This window comes from Balaenoptera ricei, chromosome 1, assembly GCF_028023285.1.
Source record: "Balaenoptera ricei isolate mBalRic1 chromosome 1, mBalRic1.hap2, whole genome shotgun sequence".
In the NCBI taxonomy this organism is placed as follows: Eukaryota; Metazoa; Chordata; class Mammalia; order Artiodactyla; family Balaenopteridae; genus Balaenoptera; species Balaenoptera ricei.
In genome coordinates, this window is record NC_082639.1 from 21,707,374 (window position 1) to 21,723,282 (window position 15,909).

Consider the following 15,909-nt stretch of genomic DNA (forward strand, 5'->3'; position numbering starts at 1 on the left):
AATCCAACTGATTTTTTCCCCCTCCATTTTTCCACTCAGCTTTTCCCCAGACCTGGCTCTGGACTCACCAGGCACTGACCACTTTGTCATCATTGCCCAACTGAAGGAAGAAGTAGCCACTCTGAAGAAGATGCTGCATCAAAAGGATCAAATGATTTTAGAGAAAGAGAAGAAGGTACTGTTTAGTTAGTGCTTCTCAGGTCAGAATGAGACAGGTGGGTAAGATATGTGGTGCAGGGCATGATGCTAACTGTTTTTTTGTTTTTGTTTTTTTTATAAATTTATTTATTTATCTTTGGCTGCGTTGGGTCTTCGTTGCTGCGCGCGGGCTTTCTCTAGTTGCGGTGAGCAGGGGCTACTCTTTGTTGCGGTACATGGGCTTCTCATTGCGGTGGCTTCTCTCTTGTTGCGTGGTTTCTCTCTTGCACACGGGCTTCAGTAGTTGTGGCATATGGGCTCAGTAGTTGTGGCTCGTGGGCTCTAGAGCGCAGGCTCAGTAGTTGTGGCGCACGGGCTTAGTTGCTCCGTGGCATGTGGGATCTTCCCGGACCAGGGCTCGAACCCGTGTCCCCTGCATTGGCAGGTGGATTCTTAACCACTGTGCCACCAGGGAAGTCCCAAAAGTTGATTTTTCTTTCCTGCATTTGGAGGAAGCTTCCACTTCTAAGGGAGGACCGATGTTGACCAAGCTTACAGAGATGATGTGTAAAACTATAATGTCTGCCTCTTTTTTTTTTTTTTAATTTTTTAAAAAATTTATTTATTATTTTATTTATTTATTTTTGGCTGCGTTGGGTCTTCATTGCTGCACGTGGGCTTTCTCTAGTTGTGGAGATCGGGGGGCTACTCTTCGTTGTGGTGCGCGGGCTTCTCATTGCAGTGGCTTCTCTTGTTGCAGAGCACGGGCTCTAGGTGCGCGGGCTTCAGTAAGTTGCAGCACATGGGCTCAATAGTTGTGGCTCGCAGGCTCTAGGGCACAGGCTCAGGCTCAGTAGCTGTGGGGCACGGGCTTAGTTGCTCCACGGCATGTGGGATCTTTCCGGGCCAGGGCTTGAACCCGTGTCCCCTGCATTGGCAGGTGGATTCTTAACCACTGTGCCACCAGGGAAGTCCCAAAAGTTGATTTTTCTTTCTTGCATTTGGAGGAAGCTTCCACTTCTAAGGGAGGACCGATGTTGACCAAGCTTACAGAGATGATGTGTAAAACTATAATGTCTGCCTCTTTTTTTTTTTTAATTTTTTAAAAAATTTATTTATTATTTTATTTATTTATTTTTGGCTGCGTTGGGTCTTCATTGCTGCATGTGGGCTTTCTCTAGTTGTGGAGATCGGGGGGCTACTCTTCGTTGTGGTGCACGGGCTTCTCATTGCAGTGGCTTCTCTTGTTGCAGAGCACGGGCTCTAGGTGCACGGGCTTCAGTAAGTTGCAGCACACGGGCTCAATAGTTGTGGCTCGCGGGCTCTAGGGCACAGGCTCAGTAGCTGTGGGGCACGGGCTTAGTTGCTCCACGGCATGTGGGATCTTTCCGGGCCAGGGCTCGAACCCGTGTCCCCTGCATTGGCAGGCGGATTCTCAACCACTGCGCCACCAGGGAAGCCCTAATATCTGCCTCTTAATTCACAACTATAATGTCTGCCTCTTAATATAACAGAGTACTACTCTTCTCAGCATAAGCTATCGAGGAAGCTTATAATCAGAGGGTGCTGAATGAGCATGGAGTTGGGACAAGAGGAAGTAGTTACACAATTGGAATTTTTAGTGCTCTCAGACTAGGGGAACCTGATGCCTCCGTCTCTATTATTGAGATGGCTGTGTCCAGGGGACAGTAATACTCAAAATATGTGGACCAGGTCTCTTTCCTCCCTGGACAGTGTTCAGGTAGGCCTTCCTCTGTGACTACATCACTTTGTTTCTGTTGCTGACATCTCCCTTCCTGAGTGACCTACTCTTTGAGCTCATTAATATCTTCAGTAAAGCCTTATTCTGGTCTAAGAGTCATCTTCCCCTCTTTAGGGGAATTTTTTATGTCTTTGTTCTGATTCATATCTATTATTTCTTATTTTCAGATTGTTAGAGAATATCTCATTTTTGCCTTAATATTTTAATAACAATAAAAATAATAGCTAACTTTTTTGGATGCTTACTGTGTGCCTGACCCCATTCTAAGTGCTTATATATACTAACTCATTTATCCCCATAACAACACTTTGAAGTAGGAGTTATTATTATCATCATTTCATAGAGAACAGTAAGTACCTTCAGTATTTTCCCCCTTAGGGTTCCAGTCCCTTCCTCTAGCTCTGTTTTCTTCCTGAGGCTGTATGTTGTTTTGCACTGTGTTTGGAATGCTATGATTCATTCTGAATGGCTAACAAAGACATTTATGTTAAAATCTTTACGTGCATTCTTTGCATCTGATTTCTACCTCATCTTACAGATGAGGAAGTGGACCCAAGAGGATTAAACGACCAAATTAAATGTCCGAATCAGGCAGAACAATGGAATGAACCCAAATCTTTCTGACCCTACTGTTTCTACTGTGCTATGTTTCTACTCTGCTAGTAAGGTGGAGATTCATAGGAAGAGACCAATATTCTTTCCAATTTACTGCATGACTGTCAGATGAAAGCAGGCCCAAGTATATTTTCTTCATGAACTAGATCAGAATGACACATAAAAGGATTTTTGCAAAATAGAGACAAAATGAACACTTGTTTCTAGTGCTTTGCAATTGCGGGATCTTAGTTCCCCAACCAGGGGTTGAACCTGGACTAGGGCAGTGAAAGCGCTGAGTCCTAACCACTGGACCGCCGGGGAATTCCCACAAAGTTAGGGTTTTAGAAGGAGCAAAAATGAGTAGTAGATTATTTCCCATAACTTTCAGGATCAAGGTCACACTCTTGGGTTGCAACACAGGCTCTTCCACATCATGCCTGCCTATCAGTAGCCTCATCTCCTGACACTCTCATCAGTCATTTGAACAAGCTCTCAATTATCTCGCACTCTGCCTGTGCCCATACTGTTCCCTTTGCTTGGATGCCCTTTTCCTTACCTCATGTGCCAGTTGCTGCTTGTACCTCAAAACTCAGCTCACACATCACTTCTCTGATTTAGATACCTCTTCTCTGTGTTCCTTGAATAGCATAGTCAATAGAAGAAGGCCTGGAGTTTGAATTCTAGCTCTGCTACTTGCTAATATGTATGATCTTGGCCACTTTACTTAACCCTTTCTAAGCCTTTGATGTTCCCATCTATAAAATTGGAAGAATAACATTACTCTCCCACAGGGTTATCATAGGATTGAATGAAATAATATAATCAAACAGTTTGCCTGGAACAAGGTAAAAATTCAGTAAATGGCAGCAGCTGTTATTCTCATGGCTTCTCTCAAACTGTCAGTCATATTTGTTATAATCACTGATTTATTTGGAGGTATTTGAAAGATTATTGCATATATTAAATACATGAAATATCTAAAACCTTCTAGTAAGTGGTTAAGTATCAAACATGCTATTTCAGGATTTTGTGTAATTTTCAGGAAATCATTAGAAAAAATAGGGTACACAGTTCCCTGGCTTTGATTTAGGTATGAATCTTAAGGAGAGCCCTGGATTTCATTAATTTGGGAGACCATTTAGCGCTCTGGTACCAAAACATTTCTCATTGCACCGAGATTTCTTCTGGTCACTCTGCCTTTTTTTCCCTCAGATCACGGAGCTGAAGGCTGATTTTCAATACCAAGAATCTCAGATGAGAGCCAAAATGAACCAGATGGAGAAAACCCACAAAGAAGTTACAGAACAATTGCAGGTGACTCTGCCTATTTAATATGGTAACTCTGGTTTATTTAACTGATGGTATTTTAAGTGATCATCTCTTAGATTTCTTTTTTCTCAGAGAATTGACAAATCACATTAATCCACCTTATAGATGTCTTTTAATATTTTCTCTTGGATGTGTTCTGATCTTTTTCCCTCAAAAACAGTGGAATTAATAAATGTGTTCTTTGATTTTTGGATAAACCAGATGTGATTCCAGATGTCTGAATTGTAAATTCTGTTTATCCAGCACATTAAGGCACTCCATGGTTCGTTTGTGTTTCATAAAACATCCTTTTGTAATAGTGGATCCCAGGAGATTGAAGTACACTGATTAATCTCCAGCAAATACTTTCTTCCCTCTGAACCAAACCCTAGAGCTTTCTGTTGTTTTCTGTCTCTAGAATTTGTTCACCTCTTCCTGACCTCTGCATTGTCTCCCTTAGCATCTGCATGAAAAACATAGCCTATCCTGCTAAAATGTCTTGCGTGTACTGATTTTTTTTTAAATTTTTTTTTAAGGCCAAAAACCGAGAGCTCCTGAAGCAGGCAGCTGCCTTGTCCAAGAACAAGAAGTCAGAGAAGTCAGGAGCTATAACCTCTCCATGAGAGACCACAAGGACGCTCCTGGCAATAGCAATGGATTCCTGGGTTAGGGTGGCAACGTAGCTGTTCTCTGGGAATTTCAAGCTTTCTTAAGAAATCTGTTTTATTATAGTTATCCTTCTTTGTGCGATTGCAGTGGGGCTGAGTGGAAACACCTGGTTTGTGCTGTATTATGACTGCATGCTTGAATGTTTGGGGTTTCAGGCTCTCTCTCTCTCTCTCTCTCTCACTCTCTCACACTCCCCTATCTACCACCAACCCTTCTCTCAGTACTACTGTCTCTCTGTCTGTCTCTCTTTTGTTACTTTTTTTTCTGTGTGTGGTGGTCACTGCTCAGTGTTATGTGCAGAATGGTTTTTTTTTTTTTTTTTTTGGTCCATCATTGCATCCTGCCATACCCATGAGCAAATAGTTGGCATTAATTACATATCACTGCCACCCTCTGAACTTTGAAAACTGCCACCTTAAGACTTGGTACAGTGGAAGAGAATTTTTCTCTCCAATAAACCTTTTGCTTCAGGGTATACTCTTGGGTTTTTTTCCAGGTATATTAAGTATGAACTTTGTACTATGTATAGCCAGAGTTTTATTTATTTTTTAAAAAAAGAAACTTTTTCTTGATAAAGGAGTAATGGTAGCCTAGCTTGTTCTTCTTGTAAAAGTGATGCCTCTTAAAAAAAAGTCCTACTCTCTAGCGTTTAGTAAAAGAATCAGATCTTTTCTTTTTTGTTACCTTGGAGTCTTAAAAACTGATTGCTAGGGTGAAACAATTCAATATGTAAGTATGGAGTTAAGTGCCTTTTGGAGGATTTCTTGGAAGACCATGTAAGAAGATACTTAAGGGAGGTAGCAAAGATTTGGACAGTCTGTCTTTCTAAGTAAAGGCAGAAAGAAGGGTTGTCCAGGTTGTACTGGACACTTCTCTCCCCCACCCCTTTCTTGATTGTTTTACGTGACTGATTTTAAATTCTCACACTGCCACCTCTTTTTAACAAAATGCCCTTTACTTATATCAGTTGTCATACTGGGCCATTTTCAGGTAACTTTTTTTTTTTACATGATTCAAAATGGGATAATATTCAGACTACAGAGCATTTTGGAGGTTAGTATGAGCTGCTTCAGTACGGACTGTAAGTCCTGCTGGGAGAATGATATCACTGTACCTTTTCCCCACTCGTCGTCACCCACCCCAGCCTGTACACTCCCTGCCTTTCATGGAAATGTGTTGAAAACAGGTGCTTCTCAAAAGCAGCTTGGCCGCAGCCTGAACTGTGTCCTGTTTTCCCTTCTTGACCCAATAGGCACATGGATTCTCTTTTCCAGGTGAGAGGATAGATTTGCTTTTCTAGCCGTACTCTCATGTCCTCTAGATGATGTTTGTGAAAGGAACTAGAGATGTGTAGTGTGCCATGAAACAGTAAAACTAGCTACCTTGGAATCATTAATGTAGGGGGTGGTACTAGAGTTAGAGGTAATCATAAGGGCAGATGACATTTGTACCTCAGTCTACCAAAAGTGTAGCAGTAAGTTTAACTTGCTAGGCATTTCCTAGGAGCAAATGCTTCTAATTTGTGAGCATTCTCACAAGTGGAGCCATGCACATAATTGGACAGAGATGTGGAAATGAGTGGCTTCCTTCTGGTAAGAGGAACAATGGACCATGTTACTTATCTATCACTCTAGTAGAGGATGTAATTTTCCCTTCTAAGCAAGGGAAATGGCAGTGCTAAATAGTTTTGTAACTTTTTGAATGAGAAACTTTTAGGTAAAAAACTGTCAGATAATATTTTCAGATGCATTTACATTGACTATGGGGAAAAGATTGTGAAAAAAGTTACAGTCATTTTTTTTTTTAATTTTAAAGACTTGAGAAATTCTGTTACATGAAGTGACAATGTAAAAACACATTTAGTTTTATACTAAATCTTTTTTTAAGGTCTTGGCATTTAATATAAAGCAAATCCACACATTTTCTAACTTTCCACAAGTTCCAAAAAGGGAAGGAAGAAACCTCAGTCTTGAAATTTTGGTTTTTAAAAATCATGACACTGTTTTACCATGAAATTGAGTAGCTAACTTTTGGTAACACCTTTTGTTTATTTGTATGTTTGTAATAATGGACCTTTTAAAACACAGGAATGTTTTGGTTTGTACAGACTTTGAAAAATGTGTGTTAATAAAAATTCATATTGACTTAAGTATAATTGTCTTTTTTTTTTTTTTCATTTATTTCTTGCTGGTTCACCAACAGACATATCCCATAATCCCCTTCAACCTAGAAAAGAGTCAGTTTGTCTTGCTTGTAGAATTTAAACAATTAAAAACCTAACAGTGCTAATAGGGAGTTTTATGTCTGTCAGAGAATAAAATCATTCTCTTTCTTCTTTGAGTTTATTTATTCAGTTTAAGTGCTTGCTTTGTTATAAGCACTGGTAGGCAATGAGGATACAGCAGTGAAGACAATTGACAAAGTTACTCTCCTCATGAGGCTCCCATTTAATGGAATATTGGACAACACCATTGTTCCTTGATTTTATATTTACCATTATTACTCAAAATTAATACGGGATGAATCTTTATAAGGTATGAGTGAAAGGTTTTTGAGATGTCCTCTCAAGGAGAGGAATGTATTGGTTTGAAACGTTGGTGCTAGTAGGTTTCTAAATAACAGGTGCCTTTCAGACATTATCACTGTCACATCCTGGTCATTCTGTTCTATAGGTGCAATGACAACTTATTTTCTCTAAATAAAGATAGTTTTATAGGTGCTATGGTCTGAATGTTTATTGCCCCCCTCCTCTCCGCCAGATTCATATGTTGAGATCCTAACGCCTAGAGATGGTAGTATTAGGAGGTGGGGCCTTTAGGAGGAGCTTAGGTTCTGCCCTCATGAATGGGATTAGTGCCCTCATAAAGGATGCTCCAAAGAAATCCCTTGCCCCTTCTACCATATGAGGACAGAGCCAGAAGGTGCCAGCTATGAATCTGGAAGAGGGCCCTCACTAGAACGCGACCATGCTGGCCCCTTGATCTTGAACCTCCCAGCTGCCAGAAATGTGAAAAATAAATTTCTGTTGTTTATAAGCTACCCAGTCTGTGATATGTTGTTATAGCAGCCCAAACAGACTATGACAGTAGGTTATGTTTATGACCACATTTATTGTGTGAATTACCTTAATTTATCCATTTACACAGCCGTATAAACCGCTGTAGGGGAAGAATATAGTATAAACAGAGAAAGATACCATCTAGTTATTCAGGAAGTTCTTCAACCACTCTAAATAACCTTAAAAGCAACTTAGCAGGATTTTGGTTGCATCCTTTTCAGTTTAAGACCATGTGTTACCTGCAGTATAGCTATCTTCAGCTGACGGTCAGTTTGAGGATTTTGGGGGAGGGGCCATTTTCGGGAAGGTCCAAACTGTCAGGACCAACAGAGTGTTGTGGTTATTATTCCTGCATAACAAATTACCCCCAAATTTAGGTGTTTGTTTTTTGTTTTGGCTGTGCCGGGGGCTTGCGGGATCTTAGCTCCCTGACCAAGGCAGTGAAAGCACTGAGTCCTAAGCACTGGACCGCCAGGTAACTCCCCAAAATTTAGTGTTTTAAAACAACCATTTTAATATGCCCACAAACTCTGTTGATGAAGAATTTGGACAGGGCACTGTGGGGACGACTGGTCTTTGTTCTTTAATGTCTGGGTCCTCAGCCGGGAAGATTCAAAAGCTGAAGGAAACTTATTGGAACTGGAATCATCTCTCTGAAGGCTCTGCTTACTTGTGTATCTAGTGCCTGGACTGAGATGACAAAGTCTAGTAATGCTGACTGAAGCACCTATGTAGGGCCCCTCCATATATAACTCAGCCTTCCCCAGCACGGTGGCCTCAAGGTAATCAGACTTCTTCCATGGTGGATCAAGACTCCAAGCACAAGTGAACAAATCTGAAGCTGTGTTTCATCATCTGACCTGTCCTCAGAGGTCACATTACCTCACTTCTGCAGCACTTTATTGGTCAAAGCAGTCAGGAGTCAATCCAGACTCAAGGGGAGGGGACATAGATCCCTTCTCTTGATGAGAGGGTGACAAAGTAGAAAAGCATGTGGGATGGAAGCTACTGTGGAGGCTATTTTAAAAAATGTAAAAAAAAAAAAAAAAATGTAATCTGCCGGACTTCCCTGGTGGCACAGTGGTTAAGAATCCACCTGCCAATGCAGGGGACATAGGTTCGAGCCCTGGTCCGGGAAGATCCCACATGCCGCGGAGCAACTAGGCCTGTGCGCCACAACTACTGAGCCTGCTCTCTAGAGCTCGCGAGCCACAATTACTGAGCCCATGTGCCACAACTACTGAAGCCCATGCACCTAGAGCCTGAGCTCCACAACAAGAGAAGCCACCCCAATGAGAAGCCCACTCACCACAGCGAAGAGAAGCCCCTGCTTGCCGCTAGAGAAAGCCTGCGCTCAGCAACAAAGACCCAACAACGAAGAGCCAACGGAGCCAAAAATAAATAAATTTATTAAAAAATATATATATATATGTAATCTGCCACATAGAGAATGGATTTTGGAACCAAACCGAATTTAAGAGAACAAGGCACAAGGCAGAAGCTGCAATGTCTTTCGTGGTCTATCTTCGGATGTCACACTGCATCATTTCTGCAATACCCTATTGGTTACAGAGGACAAATTACTGACACTGGACTTCCCGGTGGCACGGTGGTTAAGAATCCGCCTGCCAGTGCAGGGGACACGGGTGCGAGCCCTGATCTGAGAAGATCCCACAAGCCATGGAGCAACTAAGCCCGTGTGCCACAACTACTGAGCCTGCGCTCTAGAGCCCGCGAGCCACAACTACTGAACCTGCATGCCACAACTACTTAAGCCCGTGCGCCTAGAGCCTGTGCTCCACAGCAAGAGAAGCCACCACAATGAGAAGCCCGTGCACTGCAACAAAGAGTAACACCTGCTCGCTGCAACTAGAGAAAGCCTGCACACAGCAACAAAGACCCAACGCAACCAAAAATGAGCAAATAAATTTAAAAAAATTACTGACACTATTCAATGTGGAATGGGACTACCCATGTGCATTCATATCAGGAGGCAGAACCACTGGGGTCCAACTTGGAGACTGGCTACCACATTGACCTTTGACTAATAAGGTTGAGTAACAACTATGTGAATCTCTAGATTTTGAAGGCACGAATGAAAGTTGGCATTTGGGGGAAAGGAGTTCATATTTCTTAGTTATGACTGGAGTCAATTAACCACTTTGCCTGCCAGTGCTTGTCAGGCTGTCACTGAAGCAGATTATCAACTCTACTTGAAAAGTGACACTGTGTCAGGCTGTGGTTAGCTCTGAAGTCAGACTGCCTGTGTGTGAGTTCTATCTCTACTTAGGGTTGTTGTGAGGATTAAATTATGTAGAAGTCTCTAGAACAGTGCTTGGCACATAGTATGCACTCGATTTTTTAAGCTATTATTATGCAAGACTTCACAGAATCTACATTTTCTGTTTCTTTCTTTTTTTTTTTTTAAGAAGTTGAATATTTTATTATTAAACTGTTTCTTATTTTCCTGCAAGGCTGTTGCTTCACTGTATAAAAATAGCACCAGCAAACACAGTATATTGCAAAATTAAGATAGTAATGTTCTTCACTGGACACTATACAACTAACAAACTTTTCTCCACTGTCATTTATTTCCAGTGGCAAGTTCATTGAGTATTTTGACCCAAATCCAGGGATGGCTGTAAGCAAGTTACAATATTATATAAGGTTAAGATAACAATGTTATCCTTGAATTACATAATTTTTATAACTAGTTTTACCACAGATAATTTCAGGAATTCTGAGTATTATAACTGGAGACTAGCCTAAAAATCACAGGGTGTTGTGAAAAAGATGCATAGTGTTTATCTGAACTCATTAGGAAGTTAAGGGGTATTTTCTTCAGGCAACATTGTTTCAAGTAGTTTCTTTTGCTAAAAGTTGCTTTTTAAAAATCTATCCACCACTAATTTAAGACAACTATGCTAAATTAAGTTGTTTCAAACTAGTTTATTTAGGGGTTCCATTTTCACTCCTCAATAGATTTTATGTATTTCTCATATGCTTCTTCACTCATTAGTTCATCTAGTTCTGAAGGGTTACTGAGTGTCATCTTGATCAGCCAACCATCTTCATAACAAGATTTGTTGACAAGTCCTGGATTTTCTGTTAGAGCTTCATTAATTTCAGTTACTTCTCCTGATAGAGAATAGAGTTCACTAGCAGCTCTCACACTTTCCAAAGCACCAAATTCCTCTTGTTTTATCAATTTTGTCCCAACTTCAGGCAGACTACAGTAAACAACATCTCCCAAAGCTTCCTGTGCAAAATTGCTGATTCCCACTGTTCCAACACCGTTTTCTGTTGTTACCCATTCATGTTTGTCTGTGAATTTACGACCCGACAGCAGAGCGGGGCCGGTGCGCAGCTCCCGGACGGCGCCCGCCCGCAGTCCCCAGGGCCGCAGCGGGCAGGGCGCGTTGGGCGCAGAGATGGCGCGCCGGTTGCAGACTGCGGCCCGCACGCTGCGCGCCACTCGCAGCGCTATGTTCGCAGGGACATTTTCTGTTTCTTGAGAGAGAAAACAACAGTGACAAAATAGAGTGAACATATATGTTCACTTGTTTTTTGCTTCCAAAGTTACTTTATCTCCAGATCACTTTATCCCCAGATTCACGCAACCCACAACTTTTATATCATTTTTTCAACTCCACATTACCCACCTCATGCGTGCCACTTCATTACACTGATCCTTAGAGTGCCATTTTTCTTTAAGTTTAATAAGATATAATTTGCATATGGTAAAATTTATCCTTCTCAGTGTATAGATCAAAAAGATTTTGATGGATGTATGCAGTTGTGTATCAAGACATGGAACATTTCCATCAGCACAAAAACTTCCCTTGTGCCCCTTGGCAGTCAGTTCCCTCCCCCAGCTCCAGCCCCTGGCAGCCATTAATCTGATCTCTATCCTTATAGCCTTGCCTTTTCCAGAATGTCATATAAATGGAATCAAACAGTATGTAGACTTTCATGTCTGACTTCTTTCATTTAGCATATGCATTTGAGATTCATCCATGTTGTTGCACGTCTAAGTAAATTTATTCCGTGTTTCAGTAGTTTGTTCCTTCTTATAGCTGAAAAGTTTTCCATTGTATAGATGTACCACAATTTGCTTATCTATTCAGCAGCTGACGGATATTTGAGTTATTTCTAATTTTTGGTTGCTATGAATAAAGCTAACACATTTGCATACACATCTTTATATGAACATGTGCTTTCATTTCTCTTGGGTAAATACCTGGCAGTGGGATTGCTGGATTGCGTGATAAATTTATGTTTTATTTTCTAAGAAACTGACAAACTTTTCCAAGTGGTTGTACAAGTTTGCATTCCCACTGGCAATATATGATGAGTGCTAATTTTAACACAGACTTCTTTGCAAACTTCTTTGAATTTCTCCACTGACTCTTCCCTACATTTCCCAGAAAGCTTGTCATATTGGTGATAATGATACTTTATTTTTAAAATATGAGATGTATTTACTGAAGTGTAGCATATATATAGAAGAGGACACACATCACAAATGTATGACTTGATGAATTTTCACAAAGTAAACACAGTTATATAATCACCACCCAGATCAAGAAAGACTGCTACCAGCACCCTAGCCCATCCCATGTGCCCATTCCTAGTCACTCCCTCTCTTCCTCAAAACTGAGAGTTCCATGGTGGCCTAGTGCTTAGGATTCCAGGTTTTCACTGCCGTGGCCCATGTTCAATCCCTGGTCAGGAAACTGAGATCCTGTAAGCTGCACAGCAAGGCAAAAAGCCAAACCAAACCAAACCAAGAAACTAACTACATGCTATTCTGAATTTTAATAATATAGATTCATTTTGCTGGTTTTGAACCTAATAAATATGGGATAATACAGAATGTACTCATTTTTGTTTGCTTCTTTTGCTAGACATTATGTTTGGACAAGGTCACCCACATTATTCACATAACAGTAGGCCATTAATTTTCATGCTCTATGATACTACAATTTATCTATCCTACTGTTGATGTACATTTGGGTTGTTTCCAGTTTGGAACTTGTAAAAATAAACGTTGCTCTGGCCATCTTCATAATAGCTTCGAACTGGAAACTATCCAAATGCCCATAAATAACAGAATGGATAATCAAATTGTAGTAAGAGCATATGATAAAATACTAGTCAGCAATAAAGACCAAACCACTGACATATGCAATATCATGGATAAATCTCAAAAACATTATATTAATTGAAATAAGCCAACACTAAAGAATACATAAAGTATGATCCCTTCTTGATGAAGCCTGAGAATAGGCAAAACTAATCTGTAATGATAAAAATCAGACAGTGATTTCTGCGGATGAGGAGAATTGATTAGAAAGGAACACAGCCTGGACTTCCCTGGTGGCGCAGTGGTTAAGAATCCACCTGTCAATGTAGGGGACACCGGTTCGAGCCCTGGTCTGGGAAGATCCCATATGCCGCGGAGCAACTAAGTCTGTGTGCCACAACTACTGAGCCTGCTCTCTAGAGCCCGCGAGCCACAACTACTGAGCCCGTGTGCCACAACTACTGAAGCCCGCGCGCCTAGAGCCCATGCTCCACAACAAGAGAAGCCACCGCAATGAGAAGCCTGCGCACCCCGACGAAGAGTAGCCCCTGCTCACCGCAACTAGAGAAGCCTGCGCGCAGCAACGAAGACCCAACGGAGCCAAAAATAAATAAATAAATTTAAATAAATAAATAAAAATAAAAAAGACATTGGTGACTTACAAAAGAAAAGCATCTCTTAAAAGAAAAAAAAAAAGAACACAGCCTGAAGAAAAACTTTCTTGGGTAACAGTGAAAGTGTTCTATTTCTCAGTTTAGATGGTGGTTACGTGGGTATATACCAATGTCAAAATTCATTGAAATGAACACTTAATACCTGTGTATTCTATTGTGTGTTAATTATGATGCAATAAAAATTAATACAGAGAAATGCTGCTTAGTCGTAAAAAATGCTGTCATGAACTTTCCTATACTTGGTTTTTGGAACACATATGGATGCACATCTGTTGAGTATATAGGTAGGAGTAGAATTGCTGGATCATAGAATATGTATGAATCATGGCTCTGCAATTTAATAGCTGGATGACACTGGGCAAGTGCCCAGAACCTCTAGAGAAGACCAGTTTCCTTTCTATTACCTAGGAGCTAATCTCACCTTGATGGGTTCGAACCATGAAAACTGTTTTTGTCAATTAGCAAAAAGACATAATGCTGAGAAACCTCATTTTCTAAAAGCACTGCTTTTTCAGAAAATTTGCTATTTGAAATATCAGTAAGAACGGAATATTCCACTCTCGCCTGGAGGACCTGAGTTACTTTGACACGGAGAAGCAGCCTCAATTTCCAACCCAGGTGCAGAGCTTCAGATAAGGGGTTTCCAGATACAGCATTCCACATTTATCTCCACGCTGTGGTTTCCAAGGAAACAGGATTCTGAGTCTTCTTGTTAGCTCAGGCCTGACGATAATCCCTTTACACATAGCCTGGTGTGCTTTGAGGCTATCAAAAACACTGCTTCTTTTAAATTTTACCTACACTCCATCTTTCCAAATCCTGGAATAATTCTACCTCTCCCGTGCTTGGTGAGATACCCCATGATTCCTCTGGTGTGTAGTCCCCCTTGCAGCAGTAAGTTAATAAACCTAACTTTGTCAGACCATATAAAGATAAAGCCACTTTATCAGATGGGCTTTATCTCAGGTATTACCAATAACTTTGTAAAATGTGTTCACATTACCTGGATGGGCATTTAAGAAATGATAGTTATTTTTTATTATTCGTGTATAAATTCAATATATGTTCATTTGACATCTAGTATTTGCAAGGCACAAATGTATTGCTATGAGATATAGCACAAGATAGCCATGGCACAGATGGAAAACCACTTTTTATTTTAGCTGGAGAAAGAAGCCAACAATAACAACCACCACCATGTTTTCAATCCTAGGAGAAAAATACCTTTACTGAACTTCACTTTAAATAGAATCAAATGTAAATGAAAACATTCTCAAGACTATTTTATAGGTAAAAAAGTACAATGTACACGATTTACTATAAGATAGGACATAAAACTATGGATTCTAAGAAATCGTATGGTTTTAATAACCAGAATGAGAGGACCCAAATGTCGTCTGTCCTTTTCTAAAGAGAAAAAATTACTCTTATAAATGCTCCAACGAAAAATAGAGACAGCATTGCTTACAAAAGCTCTAAGGCTGAATGCAGGCTCATTCACCCATCTAGGGTCCCCTCCTACACAGACAAGCAGCTTCCTCTCTTGGCCATTCCCCAGAGATTGCAAAGCAGACTGGGGTGAAGTGGGGTGGAGAATACAGGAAACAAACACTGCCAGTTCCCCTTCACTTCTCTCTATCTTGATCTCCTCCCAAAGCAAAATCCTCCTACTCTTGTCTTTCCATCTAACATACGCTCACAAAATGCAGTCTTCTATGGGAACATTGAGGTCATACAGTCCAAATTCCTTAAGAGAATGATTTTAAAAATTTGAGAGTCTAGTTCTCCAAGAAATCCTGGCTTGGGATATAGATGAAGAAGCTATTTGGGAGGGATTTAGATGGAGAATGAATTTGGTAATATGAGAATGCGTTTTAGGGACATAGCAAGATGACAATACAATTAGCTTAGTGTTTGGGTTTTGCAGTCAAATCTCAGAAAAGCAAATTAACCTCTATGGTTTTAACTTTCTCAACTGTAAAAGGGAAAATAATAACGCTTGCTCTGTCGAGTTACTTTACTTCAACATTTAAAAAAATCGATTGTCCGTTATCTAGTCTGAAGGTAAAAATATAGTTAGAACATCGTCCCTTGCTGTGAAAGAGCTTATGAACAACTGAATTGCAGTGAGGGGATCACAAATAATACGTGCTCAAGAAATCTTATTATTATCATTTTATTGTTTAGACTAGAAGAGGGGTGGAGGGAGAAATGAAAGTGATTTGTAAACCATAAAAGTGCTCCACAAATCCTAACAAAGCCCTAGAGGATGGAAGCAGAGTGAGGAATTTCAGGAGTTTGGTTACGGATCTGGGTTTCAAGGCTGTCGAATTCTCCATATTTGGGCCTGAATGCTCAGAATAGAACAGAATAGGATGTTAGGGCTGAGATCATCTGGTACAATTTTATGCTAATCGAAAAATTCTTGCCTTCTGTCACCGTGCCCTGGCGATAAACAACACCGCCACCTCAGATTCTCCAATCCGAGCCCCAATGGTATGATGTCATCGCCCCGCCCCGCATCCCCAAGCTCCAGGGCGTCACGTCTCTAAGCTACCGTGCCTACACCAGTTCCAGAGGCGCCTGCGCAATGTGGGGGAGCCAGGGCGGACGTGTG

General features: G+C 40.8%; 2 protein-coding genes across 3 annotated transcripts in view; one reads left to right on the top strand and one right to left on the bottom strand.

Moving 5' to 3' along the window:
- The window catches only part of FAM76A (family with sequence similarity 76 member A), a 29,425-nt gene extending 22,848 nt beyond the window's left edge, over positions 1 to 6,577 (top strand). For both annotated transcript variants that reach the window (XM_059916528.1, XM_059916520.1), the window contains 3 exons: positions 40 to 175; positions 3,710 to 3,811; positions 4,342 to 6,577. In XM_059916528.1, the coding sequence (XP_059772511.1) occupies positions 40 to 175; positions 3,710 to 3,811; positions 4,342 to 4,428 (325 nt within the window). In that variant the 3' untranslated portion in view covers positions 4,429 to 6,577. The remainder of the gene's footprint in view (positions 1 to 39; positions 176 to 3,709; positions 3,812 to 4,341) is intronic.
- Positions 6,578 to 10,470: 3,893 nt separating this feature from the next.
- Positions 10,471 to 14,154, bottom strand: LOC132365437 (glycine cleavage system H protein, mitochondrial-like). The gene is made up of 2 exons (XM_059922418.1): positions 14,127 to 14,154; positions 10,471 to 11,042 (listed from the first exon to the last, which is right to left on the bottom strand). The coding sequence occupies exons 1-2, from the start codon at positions 14,152 to 14,154 to the stop codon at positions 10,501 to 10,503; spliced, it is 570 nt and encodes a 189-aa protein (XP_059778401.1). The 3' UTR covers positions 10,471 to 10,500.
- Between the last annotated feature and the right edge of the window lie 1,755 nt (positions 14,155 to 15,909).

What these genes read in the sequence shown, in the direction of transcription:
- LOC132365437 (XM_059922418.1), bottom strand. Translation starts at nt 14,154, where the DNA reads ATGGGGTATCTCACCAAGCACGGGAGAG. An exon ending in TCTCACCAAGCACGGGAGAG is followed by an intron (nt 11,043 to 14,126) that starts GTAGAATTATTC and finishes TTCTCTCTCAAG; the next exon opens with AAACAGAAAATGTCCCTGCG.